At 39.4% G+C, this 12,870-nt stretch overlaps 1 protein-coding gene across 16 annotated transcripts in view; it reads right to left on the reverse strand.

Moving 5' to 3' along the window:
- Window positions 1-1,783: 1,783 nt before the first annotated feature.
- Dnc (phosphodiesterase dunce) overlaps window positions 1,784-12,870 on the reverse strand; it is a 420,060-nt gene continuing 408,973 nt past the window's right edge. For all 16 annotated transcript variants that reach the window (XM_076380416.1, XM_076380424.1, XM_076380425.1 and 13 more), the window contains 6 exons: window positions 11,806-11,899; window positions 8,980-9,209; window positions 6,421-6,684; window positions 5,988-6,087; window positions 5,251-5,909; window positions 1,784-4,897 (listed from right to left, as the gene is read on the reverse strand). In XM_076380416.1, coding sequence (XP_076236531.1) covers window positions 4,760-4,897; window positions 5,251-5,909; window positions 5,988-6,087; window positions 6,421-6,684; window positions 8,980-9,209; window positions 11,806-11,899 — 1,485 coding nt within the window. In that variant the 3' untranslated portion in view covers window positions 1,784-4,759. The remainder of the gene's footprint in view (window positions 4,898-5,250; window positions 5,910-5,987; window positions 6,088-6,420; window positions 6,685-8,979; window positions 9,210-11,805; window positions 11,900-12,870) is intronic.

The following is a 12,870-nucleotide window of genomic DNA, read 5'->3' on the forward strand; positions in this document are numbered from 1 at the left end:
ATGATTTCATACATAAGTATTTTGATTTGAAACCAGGTATATAAGCAAATACATCTTTTCAATCTTGTTGAACTGCGTTTGCATAACAAAATAGATGGTTGATTAAATATTTATTATTAGTCCATTTCTAAACTTTTCATCACTTACAAATAATTCTCTACTAAATTGCAGTACACTTAAAAAAATAACTTTACCTTCATCGTAGAGGACTCATAATTTCCAATTGAACGCAGCCTTATCCTATCATGGAAACACGAAACTAGCGCAGAAGCTCCTGAAATCAGCAAAGAGGAGCAAGTCGAAACGATTCGTTCCCTCCCCTAGCCTCGGTTAGGTCACGCGACCGCACACACGTTACTGCCTGTAGAACTAAACACAACGACTATCTACCGTCTCTAGTCTTAGCGATTAACATGGTAATTTCGATTTTGTAAATGAAGATCGTAGATATGCGACCCTCGATCGAGATTGAATACAATGAACACCAACATTGCCAAAGAAATTATGCGTGACCGAAAGAAATATTAATATTCATTCACATTCTCTCTATTTTAATATTAGCACACAGGCGACGCAATTGATTAAAAAAAATTTTTATTTCTGTTAACTACATAGCACACTCGAAATTTTGTATCCCTACATCCAATAGGAAATTGGCAAATGTATGTAACGTAGAAACTTCTTAAAAAAGGAGAGAGTGAAAATAGTAAAAGAATTACAAAGCATTGGGAGAGCAGCATTCACGATGTGGAAAGCAGAAATTGTTCTAAAAGACGCGCTAAGTCCAACGAATGGGGTAGCGCGGAAGATTTGAATATCGATCGGGTGTCGCGCCATGAACCTCGAGCCATCTCGATATACCCGCAATAACCACGCTAGAGTAAAGATAGTCACGCGTAAAAACGCCGATACAATTTTTTACCGAAAGGAAAAAACGTAAAAAAATATCAACTTTAGTTCGCGAACTACGATAATGTTAGGGGTGCGAAAGGGTGAGATCTATGATGTTCAACCCTTCTGACACCTCGGGGAAGATGGCGTTTGTAAAGGAGTACCGTTAAGAGTGGAAAAGATGACACGATTGACTCACACACACGTTTTCTGCACTCCGAACTCGATCCGATGGTACTAGTATTTCTAGGGATGGATCCACGCTTGAAAGCTACCGAAGTCTTATACATAAATTGAGTGTTTTACTATTGGATTAAGATATTACGACGATACTTATTAATGTAAATGGTTTTTCATTACTATATTATAGATGTTACTTAATAATATATTTACAAATAATTAAGTGAGAGCAGTGGTTTCATTTTACATGTCTTCACCTCCTCTAATTCCTCTTCTGGTATTTTTATTTATGATTCCATTACAGATATACGAAAAAAATAAATAAATATTCTGTTAATGATAACATTAATAACAGTAAAAACAAGTTGTCAAAGGGTTTCTTTCCGAAGACTTTTCTGTTACACTGATGACCTGTAGCGTGTCAAAAAAGAATGTTAAAAATGCATACAAATATATGTATGTTCTATTTTTGCTTGTCAAGGTATGGTAAACTTTGTGACCCAATTTTTTCGACATATGAAAATAGTTGAACTAATTCCAGTCAATAATTTACGAAGAAAATAAGAAAAAAGGTCACTCTCTCGTATGATATTTTAAAATAACTTCCACATGGTATACCTTGTATATCCCAGAATTTCCAGCGCAAGATCGCAATGAATTCTGCAGAAACTCATGGAGCAGAAGTCGAGGAACACGAAATAAGGTAACAACGTTATTCCGACAATAAATATGTTTTATTATACATATATCTCGTACGAGGGTTACACGATATTAATACATGTTCATTTAACTGTCCAGCAATCAAACACGTTGTATTTTTTATTTCTATATTTTGTCTCGCGATCGTCAGTGCCTCAACGTCGTGACCAGACATTGTATCGTCATCGTCGTCACCATTGTCATTGATTAAACACGATAAAGCACACGTAGTCGGGAGTTGATCGGCTTCATACACGTAAAACACCGTTTGGATTAGTATTTGCAGTATGTATAAAGGGTGAATCGGCGAAGAAAGAGAAAGGTAAGACAGAAAAGAAAATCAAGGACGCCAGGCGAAAGAGGAAACGGAAAAGTAGTCGTTGTCCAATCGGTTTTCGCTCGAACAAAGTTTCTCTTTCCCAAGGTGTTTCCACGTTCACGAAATTCCCAATTCGGCGATTCGATCCATTTCTACCGGAATTCTCGCGACTTTCAAAGGATCCTGTGAGCGGGAAATTTGAATTTCCCGCCGTCATATCGGTCTCTTCTTCGGTTTTATGGTAATACGGTTAATCATCGTTTGTTTACGACCTAAGAAGTTCATTTAAGTTAATCATCAGCTTAATATCTAATCGTGTACGCTTACATAATACTCTTATAACCTAAGCTTGGTGTCCAGCACCAAAAAACATTCACTAGGTTCACTGCCTACGACACAGATACAGATGCCTCTCTTTCTCGACGGGGCTTTGTTCGATTTGCATTCCATTCTCGCTCTCTCGCGCATAATCTGATCGTGTTTTTTGTCCACTTGATATATCTGCCGACGATTTTCTAATTTTCAATTTGAATTCTTTTCTTTTCTCTCGTAGCGTTTTGGTTGATGAGGAAGTGATGGGAACTGTCTGCTGAATGCATAACATGTTTTTTATTTTTATTTTACTTTCGTTAAAGTATCATCTTGTATAAAAAACATAGAAAAAAAACTTTGATCACAGAAACGATTGGAAGACATTTTACAGACGTTTTAACACAAAAAGACTGAGTCAGTTCTCATTCGAGACTATACAGAATTTTTCGAATCAATGATAAGGTAATTCTGTCAATTATGAAGACGAACGTATTCTTTTAGTTTGAATGCCGCGCCAATTCCCCCACTACTCTCGTGCCAGCCAATGCACGCAGCGAAATAAAGGTGACGCGTAAACGGCCCACGCGTCGAGAAAGAAAGCATTGCGTTCTCGAGAAATCGACGATCGAGATGAGATCACGGCTTCGATGATGTCTATCCTGTCGTCTCGAGCGTCGACTCGCGAATTTGAGCGATTCACAGACATCCAAGCGAGAGTACTTTGAATAATTTTTTTTCTGCTTTTTTTTTCTCTTAAACACATCGAGCTGCAAGGTCCTATCTAATTTAAATTTTCTCCTTTGTCACGGATCAGTGTCCCCTAAAACTACCATCGCTAGAAGCCGAAACGTGCGATGATTCCTCGCGAAAAATGCGTGTTTCGTTTCATTTTATTCTATTTCTTTCTCCTTCTCAGATGAGCGACATATTCCTTTTTTACTCCTTTGACAGTGACTAACATTACTCTTTGGTTAGAAAATAATCGTCGTGTTGCGTGTAAAGTCGTGTGCGTGTGATGTACGTGTACGTATGTGTGTATATGAGTGGAGAACGCAGCCATGTTAATTTTAATATAAATCCAAGAAAAGAAGGCCAGCCTTCAAGCTCGGGGCTATATTAAAATTAATCGCTAAACCGTTTCTTCCGGGATTCGCCGCTGGGTGACGCTTTCAATGATCCCAGCGACATCTACAAGAGCCCCATAGGGCTTCTGATTCTCCTTCCTTTTGTTCACATCTTCTGGGATTTCTTCTACGCACTAATCAACGAGCATGACGAATTCTTACGATTAGGGATAGGCTTAGTCCTAACCATTAGGTTTCTACCAAGATGATCATCGGAGAACCAAGGATGAACGTGAAACGCGATACTAATGTTCCTCTATGGTCTTCTGTCCAGTATCTCTGACTCTGATCTCCTCTTCGAGCTTCCAAGACCTTCTTCAATAGCACTTCCTTCCTTCTAAATCCAATATTTACTTCATAGCCCAACTGATCCTCTTCAATTCCTCCCCATTTACACCCAGTAGCGTCCTCTCGACTGTACTCTTTCTTCTTCCTCTCAATAAGGGACCAGTTGGCTGCACAGAAGATCCACCGAATCGTTCGAATGTCGCGGCAACAGCCGCAAAGCTTGTACCATGTAATTGATATGTCAGTAAGGATCCTATTACTTGGAAATGAAATTTCCAGCACTCTCGAATCGTATCAGTTGAAAGGAACCGTGGATAGAGGCTTCCCCTCTCATGGCAAGCCCTTCACCAAACGGCCCATGTCTCGCACAGGTACTTCATAAAGAGATTCGTTCCCTCCTTTGAGCATGAGACACCTGCCAGTGGCTCAGAGCCGATCGAACGACGATATGGAAAAGAAAAGGTGACAATGGTGACGACGACGATGCTCCTCCTCATCGCGAAGCGAGAATTCACTCTCGACGCTTTCGGTACACTTCGAGCCAGCCGAAGCGCAACGACCGATGACCGTTTCTCGCCCTGAGGCCCGCGTCAGCGAGGAGAAACCGGCCGCCAAAACGTACGAGGGTGTCCTCCTCGTGTATGCCACTTTCAATCGCTTCCTTCCTTGCGTGCCCTTTCTTCTTCCTCCCAGACACAAAAAACCGACCCTTCCCAGTTGGTCCAGGTCCAAACTAGCAGCGACTAGACTTCCCCTTCGCTTCCCGTGCTCGCTCTTTCCCACAAGGCTTCTTCCACCGTTCCAGGGAGTGGAGCTTGGCCAAAGGTCAGTAGGTCGACACAAAGAGACCCAGCCGGTGGCAGCGAGCTAGCTGTCACTGACGCACACGCCACCAGGTCTGCTGCACCTTCTCGTGGAGCTTCCTGCAAATGCCCGCGAGCCTCCGTCACATTCCAGCCTCCGCGGCGTTCTCGTCCGTCTCACCGCCCCCTTCTTCGCTGGGCAAAGTTGTCGTTTCGGCCGCTCCTCCTATATCGCCAGCCTCTGTCGCTTCTCCAGTCTCATCGCCTTCTTCCAGTGTCACCTAAAAGTGATGGGCTTTGATTAGAACAACTGAGAATAAAACTGACACTTGGAAGTAAGGAGAGAAGGACCCTAAGTAGCCAACATTGATTATAATGTATTTTTGTGTATGGGTCTCTAATAACTAGGAACAGAACCAAGTATTTGAGGAGTAGATCTCAACTTTCATTGACTTCGAACCCTCTGCAAGTATTTCGGAAAATAAAGACAGTATTTCCAAGTGGCTTTCTTTATTTGCCTTTTCCATTTGCCAAATAGTCAGTCCCATAAACATTACGAACAGTTAAAAATACATTATAATTAAAATTGATTCCTTGAATTCCTTAGAAGTGTAACACATGTTCTTCTTCTTACCTGGAAGTGTATCCTATCAGACTGCTGTTCGTTTCCCTGCTGTTGCTGCTGGTCATCGGACGGTGGTGACGGAGGGATCATCGATTGGTACCAGTCTCGATTCTCCTCGAGCGTGTCTAAAATCTCCTGGGCGTCAGGGTGCACCAGGTCCGCCCAGGTCTCCCAAAGGGGGTGCACAATGTAGTCGATGAAGCCGACCTGCGACTTCTCGATTGTCGCGCTATGCCTATCACACATTGGGCTGATGTCCATGTTCTGTTCGCGTTCGCGATCGCCTTGGAGGAAGAACTCTTCCATCAGCAAGCCGACCCATCGTCGGTAGAGGGGCAATGGTTTCGTGGGGTTGGACAGGTCAGCGCAGTGCACCAGGTTCTCGAGAACCTGAATACGGTCTGTGTAATTGTCCAGTAAGAGGACACCAGAGCCAGCCACTTTCTTCGTCTCTACCATGGTCTTCAAGTCTGCCAGCAGGGACATGTGCTTGGACATGTCCGTCGACAAGACCATGTCGATAACCATCTTGCGGAGGGTCTGTCGTTGCTTCTTCGTCATGTTGACGAATATGTCGCAGCCCTCGTTCTGAAGCAGCTTGAACGCTACTGCCAGGTGGTGGTTCTCCAGAACGGATTCGTCATTGTACATCAGAGCTAGCTCGGAGCCTGAAACATGGAACATACAATAGTCAGGATGATTTATTCGACTCTGAAGGTGTTAATAAAGTTTAATTGGATACTCACTCGAATTGACGAGGAACTGATTGGTAAGACCAGGGTGATCCACGTCGTGAATGGTAGCAGCGAACAAGGCTGCGGTGATTTCCAGTGGTGTGAACACGGACTGCGCAGAAGAAGACTCTAATTAGGTACAAGTACTCAAGAACAGCAAGCATTACAGCAATTGGCTCCAATTAGAAGACAAACGAGTGATCATTGGAAGCCAGGGAATAGCAATTAATGTCAATTCAAGACGAATAAAGACTAATTAAAAATTGCTAATCAAATCCCATTACGAGCTAGTGGGCTATGGACTAGTAGGCATTAAATATATTAAATCAGGCTATGTTCGTAAAAACATTTCCTGGAAAAGAGAAAGGGGAATCGGCAAATGCGACTGTTTGCATGCTCCCCGCTGAGTTGCGAAATTCTCGAACAACACTGAATACATATTAACCTCGAGTGCGGGCGTGTTGAGCAGAGTGTGGGTGGATTGGGTCACGTCGGCCGCGTGGAGGCTGTTGTGGAAGGGATTGTCCTTGACGTAGTGATCCTCAAGGGTCATCATGAAGGTCACAAAAGTCTTTGGCGGGATTGCCAAGGATTTGAGCAGATCTCGTGTCTGGAAGGCTGTGTAGGCGACGCAGGTTAGTGGTCTGTTGTTACTCAGCTCGCCTATCCTGAAGATGTCGATGCCCCACTTGTCAATATCTGACAGAAGCTGCAAGAATAATCAATAGTTCGATTAACAAAAATTCGACTGACTTCTTCGAAAAAAGGTGTATGAGTTTGAGAAAGATTTTTTTTTTTAAATGTATGAGTAGACAGTTTTTCATTGTGAAGGATCGCGATGATACCATAGCTCACTGTTTTATTTATTATTTTCAGTCAAGCTTGAAGGAGTTATTATAACTTTCATCTCATGTACGTCCAAATGGAATTCTTTTCTCAGAAAATTTATTTTCCTAAGCGTTGTGTATTCTGAATCATAGTTGACTCAAATCATTCTTGAATCCCTTAGTTGATCTTTGAGGAAGTCAGCTATCGAGGAAAATCTCCCCTAAGTGTCTTCTGAACACGTAATGACACTTAGCACTAATTTGCGACTTGTAAGAAAATCCAAGAGTTATGTAAAATGCGATTTTTCACGTACGTTTGCACATTCATTGTCAAGTCTATGGAAATTAAACACCGTAGAAATATTCATAGGGCCTCATTCGTTACATTTAACTTTCTTTTGTGACCTGATTTCGCGAGAGGACTAAACAATGATGCTGTGTTTTGCGAGTCAAATAAGGACTGTGAGGTATTCAAGAGCCATTTCTAAGATTGTGAATCAGAGTCGTGGGTTCTTAAACGACTTCTGAGCCTCGAAAGGAGAGTAGACGCGAGAACCCCACTTCTTTATGCAAGGAAGTATTCCATTAGCATACAAAACAGTACTCGCTGATTATGTGAAAGTTATACCGTCTTTTGGACGAGGATTTGCATTGATTACGGATAACAATGTTACAAAATTGTCATGTACTTGGCACCGATCTCTGAAGTATTTTACTCCAGCATAATCAAGGTGTCTAAGAATGAGATTCAGAAGAAAGAACTTGTCAGTTTTTATTTAAGAAAGAAGTAAGTCGTAAAATTCGATAAAAATTCATTATATAACACATAGTTTCCTCTCAGAGACCACGTATTCATGGCCTGGTGCTCTTCATTTCTTTGTTTTTCCCTCTCCTCTCATTTACTGTGTTAATTTGTCCTTATAACAGAGGAGCAAGCAAATATTTGACCGTCGAGGCATCTTTTTAGCCGTTGGAAATTTCCTAGAATAGATCCCTCAGTAAAACATGTACAGTCTCCTTATGTGAGACCCTGATAATAGCGAGTAGTAAGATAAAAGGAGCAGGAGATGAATAGAGCACACTCGAGAGTACACTCTGCAAACAAATTTCACGGCTACTTCGAGAAGTAAACAAGAAGTATAGTCCTTTCTTGAGGATCGTCCAAAATCCTTGGAACCAAAAAAAAATAGGACCATCTCGAGCAAAATAGGGACCAAGGATGCAAACAGTAGCTCTAATCTGAATAAATATCAAGGTCTGGCATCTGGCAGCAGTAACACCTGTCATCGAAGCGTTTCAGCTATGAAAAATAATTTATAAATGTAGATCGAGTTTAAACAACAAGCTGAATCCTTAAGTTCGCCTGGAAAGTAGCCAATTTGGACTCAGATATCTTCTATTTGTACCAGGGATTACACGTTTTCCAGATTCGATGCAAATGCTATTGATAACAGCTTAGGATTAGCAGAGGAGCCAATTTGAATATTGCGGACTATCTTGGACAATCTTACTTGCGGTTTTGTCACATCTGAAGACAATAGGAACGAAGAGACTGATATTGAATAGCTGACATCAATTTGTTTGTCTTTAAGTCAATATTTAATTTTAATAAAATTCATACCCTTTGTACATCTAGAAATTTACAATTCCTTAGACACAATCACTGGTTGGATAACTTCCAAATTGTCTGAGTTAAGATACGTGAGGGTTTACTTGCTAAATTATGTTGACATTGAGGCGGAGGATAATGAATTTTTAATGAACCTCTTCCGGCTGGTAGAAAGTACATAAACTATTAGGTAATTTTGCTTTCACGTCTTTAGTCTGCATTTTGAAAGACACTTACGTGACCTCCACTTCCCAATCCCAGTTTTCAAAATCAATTCTATGCGAATGCCAAAGAAAGAAATCTTTAGGCTACTTTCATGGAAAATCATATCGACACCTGAACTTTGACATCTACCTTTTACCCAACTAACATTAGTATTAAATATTAGATACTATAATAAAACAAGGAAATCCAGGAGCCACGGTATCATCTCGCTGTCAGCTTCATTACCAAGCTTAGAACCCATTAAGCCTCACAGACTGATACATTCTCTCACTGACACATCAAAGCTTGGAACACCTGTTCTCAGGTTCATGGACAGTTGGATAAAGAAAGAACCTGTGCTCACCTTGCCAAGTTCTTCCTCGTGAGGCGTCTCCACACCGTGAAGCGGGACACGCTCCCCTGTGAAGCTGTTTGTGTGCGTAAGTGGCCGTTTCACGCCGCTGATGTGGGACATCGCAGCCGGGCCTCTTTGGACCCTGTCCTTCTTCTTGGCCGCCCGTGCATCCGCGCTGCCTGCAGCTGCAACTGCATCCTCGATTCGCAGGGAGGGTAAGTCAAGTTCCTGTTGCTTATCTGTAAACCCAAAAAATCGAATTATGAATAAAATGAATAAAAACGTTTTAATCCTGATATCCATACAAGACAATTTAGACTCATCACAAAAACACCCCCTATCAAATTTTATGATATTTTTTATAACAATATATACTAGAGGTCTGAAGCAAGATTCACAGCATAATGGAACTTATGCCATAAAAGATAATGTGTGTGATATGAACATTTTGCTGATACAAATTTTTAAGCTACTGAACAAAGATGATAAAATATTTCCCCTGCTCCTCGAGAAAAGGATAGAAAGTGGCATGAATCGTTTCTCTTATGAATCCCTCAATATTTTATTTAAATTATTTATTGCGTAATTGATATTCTGAATTTGTATTAAGTAATAGGGAAAATTGGTCAATGATCTGTAGATGTAGACAGTTTATTTTGTGAGACAGAGTTCCGTTTCAGGTCTTTGTTACGTGACTGAATTTCGGAACTTACATTAAGTAATGGGGGGGGAAATTGATCAATGAACCACAGATGCAGAGATTTTACTTCACGTTGCTGCGTGAAGACGATTTCGCGGAACGGTGAGTCGAAAGTGTGTTGTAACATTTTTATGTAACGCAAGCATTTCTTGTTACGCGATTCCGTTCAAGGCGACTAATTTATGTAATTTGGCGAGGAATGTGAATTAAAGTGGCTTCAAGATTGTGTTTCCAAACTGTTATCTTTGTTTTCGGTGTTATTATTGTCTGTATTCAGAATGTAATACTCTATTGTTTGTGGGAGAATTACAAAAGCTAATTTATGGGAAACTTAACTTTCTTGGAAATTTCCAGAGTTTGAAGAATATTTAAAAGAATTTTTCAGATTTGACGAAAGATGAATATTTTCCTTTCACAAAATAAGCTCTCGATGTTTATTTTTTTTTTGTGCCATACATATTTCATCCAATTTGCAGAGTTGCGTGCAAGGTTGAAATTCTCGCGCGATCGTAAAGTGTACATTATCAGCGATAATTTATTTTTTTCAACGAGCATACAACACGAAACCTTGCATTTACCCAGCTTTTAATCAAATTAAAAATCCAATCTTTCGCTTAACTCGATTAAAGTCTTTCCATTGAGTAATTACGTGCGAAACATTCTGTCAAACTGGAAATTTCATTTAAACCTTAATGTACAGGTCAATTTTCTCGAATTGAATTGAATTCGTTAAATTCATTTATCGGTCGTATGAATTTAACGAGAAATTCTATTTGCGTGCCCCATTCTAAGTATAATCGAAATTGTTTCGTTATAATCTGATGAAGGGTACAGAAATTCCACTGCTGCATTGTGTTGCATAAATACTGTGCACAATGCACTCGGCGTTACGCCAGTGATAAGAGATAAAACTTTCGAATTGCAATCGGTGATCCCTTTATCCGGATTACATCGGTGAATCGATCGTAATAGTGACAAGTGTTTGAGAAGGACACGTGTCTCGCTAGAATCAATCGCGTGGCGATAAAACACGTTGTTTAATTACTACTCGTTTTAATTTAAATATAAATCGTCGTTTATCCTCCTGCATTGTTTCGATACTTAAATTTTCCTTTATGTTGAATTCTTTTTATGAAGTCAAGTAATAGTATGAATAAAAATTTATCGAGATTTATAGTGATCATGTTCTTAAGTTGTATAAAATTATGAGGAATAATAATTATAATTGAGAAATTAAGTGAAATTCTGTTCTTTGTTTAATTTGTTCTTTCGTTGATAATTACGTACTAGATTATCGTTTAAATATACATATATTTGCAACTGTAAATAAACTTTAGTCATGTACCTGAAAGATACATTTATATTTCGCTAGTAATTTGCTTTGACTCATACTGTTCATTAAAAATTTACTTTGTCTTGATGACCCACTTACTTACTTAACCACTTTCGACTTATATAAACCACAAATTCATGTGTGATTGATTCGAGAAGTGTTTACCTACATTAGCATTTTATCTCAACTTTTACTTAATTAGCATAATATAAGGTACAAATGTTCTGAATTGAATCTTTCTTTAATTTTGAAGTTTTGTTTAATCTTTTGATTAACCAATTCCTGTATATTTAATTTCTCAATTTTATTCCTATTTCCTGCTTCCCAAAATTCTCAAGTTTTCTGATTTATTAGTCTGCCTATTGTACAATCATTCAAACTTTGAATTTCATTCTATAAATGGATAGATTTAATTCTTGTAACAAATTATTCGTGGAAGCACCATAAAAGAATTCCTCAGAACGTCTTTGGATGGCCAGAAAAGTCCATTTACGTAAAGAGTCGACTGTTTCCTCATTCCACGCGCAAGAAGGAATCTCAGACGTAGCTAGTCAGACGGGATGAACGCACGAGAAACACACGTGCATTTATGGTACTTGAACAAGCGTTAACGTGTGAGAGCCAGTTCAATGCACGTTTCATTGTTCTTGATAAACTTCATTGTTACAACTAACCAAAACTTTAGATATGACGCGTTGTAATATTTAATTAAACTACTTTTGGACTTTTCCTTCTTACAGTTATTTATTAGAAAATTTCCAGGGCTAGTAAATTACAAAAAATTAAAGTTTTATAAACTCACCGAGGAAAGTACTGCAGATGTACTCCGAAATTTGGTTGCCAGACTTAGAGGACTCCGAGAAGTGGGAGAGTTCCTTATTTAACATCCGTTTGAACTGCAAGAAGAATAAAATACAATAATTAATTGATATTCAATGATTTCTTAAACGTTTAATTAATAGTCAAGAAGATTATGATTATGAATAGTTGATCTATATGTAATCTCATATTTTTCCATTAAAAACTCGCACGGGCAAGTTCTGGAGTTTCTGCATTAGAGTCTCAAGTCCAGCAGTTATTTTATATTACATGTTTCATATGGAAAGCACCACAATTTTACAAATTTCTCAAGGAAGAATACTTGTATACAGGAATCCTGAATGCGACACAGAAATTGCTATAATTTGCTAAGAAGAGGCGCGAACTTGCCAACCAGAGGCAACAGAGAAAGGCAGCAGAGGATCTAATGAAGGGAGATGAAACGCTCATGTGTTAGCAGTTAAGAGTAAACCTTATCTCGCCAAATTTACGATATTTGCGCACTTCAGTGTCGTGTACAAAATTTTGATGCAGATGGAATGCATACATATACACGCGAGCGCCGATTCAGAGACCGAGCTGTGCCAAACAGACTGCTTGATATCGTTCGTTGAATTTCTCTTGGATTTTATCAGTACTATGGCAGCCGGCACAGGGATTTCTTTTCATCCTTCGTGATTACGTGGATATCAATGCAGATGTGCTTGAATGGAGCGAGGAAGATGGAGTGACTTATCGAATCGATTGTTTTGAAAGTGTAATTGAGCTGTTTGAACATCACACTACGCTCCACCTTCTCAACTTGTGTAACTTTTTATTCTCATTCCCCATCGTGTACCTTGAATGAGAATATTTTTATTTTAAGCGAGGGAATGCTTCATTTAGGCTGGGAAATTTTTATTTTATCATTAGAGATATTTGTTTCTAGAGAATGTATTTTTTAGTTCAAAGATTTTGTAACTGTACATTATTTATAAAATATGTACTTGTCCTAGTTTTCTGATACTTGTAAACGTTTGATGAGCAGATACAGATCTGCAAGAATAAT

The sequence above is a fragment of the Calliopsis andreniformis genome, chromosome 6 (genome assembly GCF_051401765.1).
Source record: "Calliopsis andreniformis isolate RMS-2024a chromosome 6, iyCalAndr_principal, whole genome shotgun sequence".
Lineage (NCBI taxonomy): Eukaryota > Metazoa > Arthropoda > Insecta > Hymenoptera > Andrenidae > Calliopsis > Calliopsis andreniformis.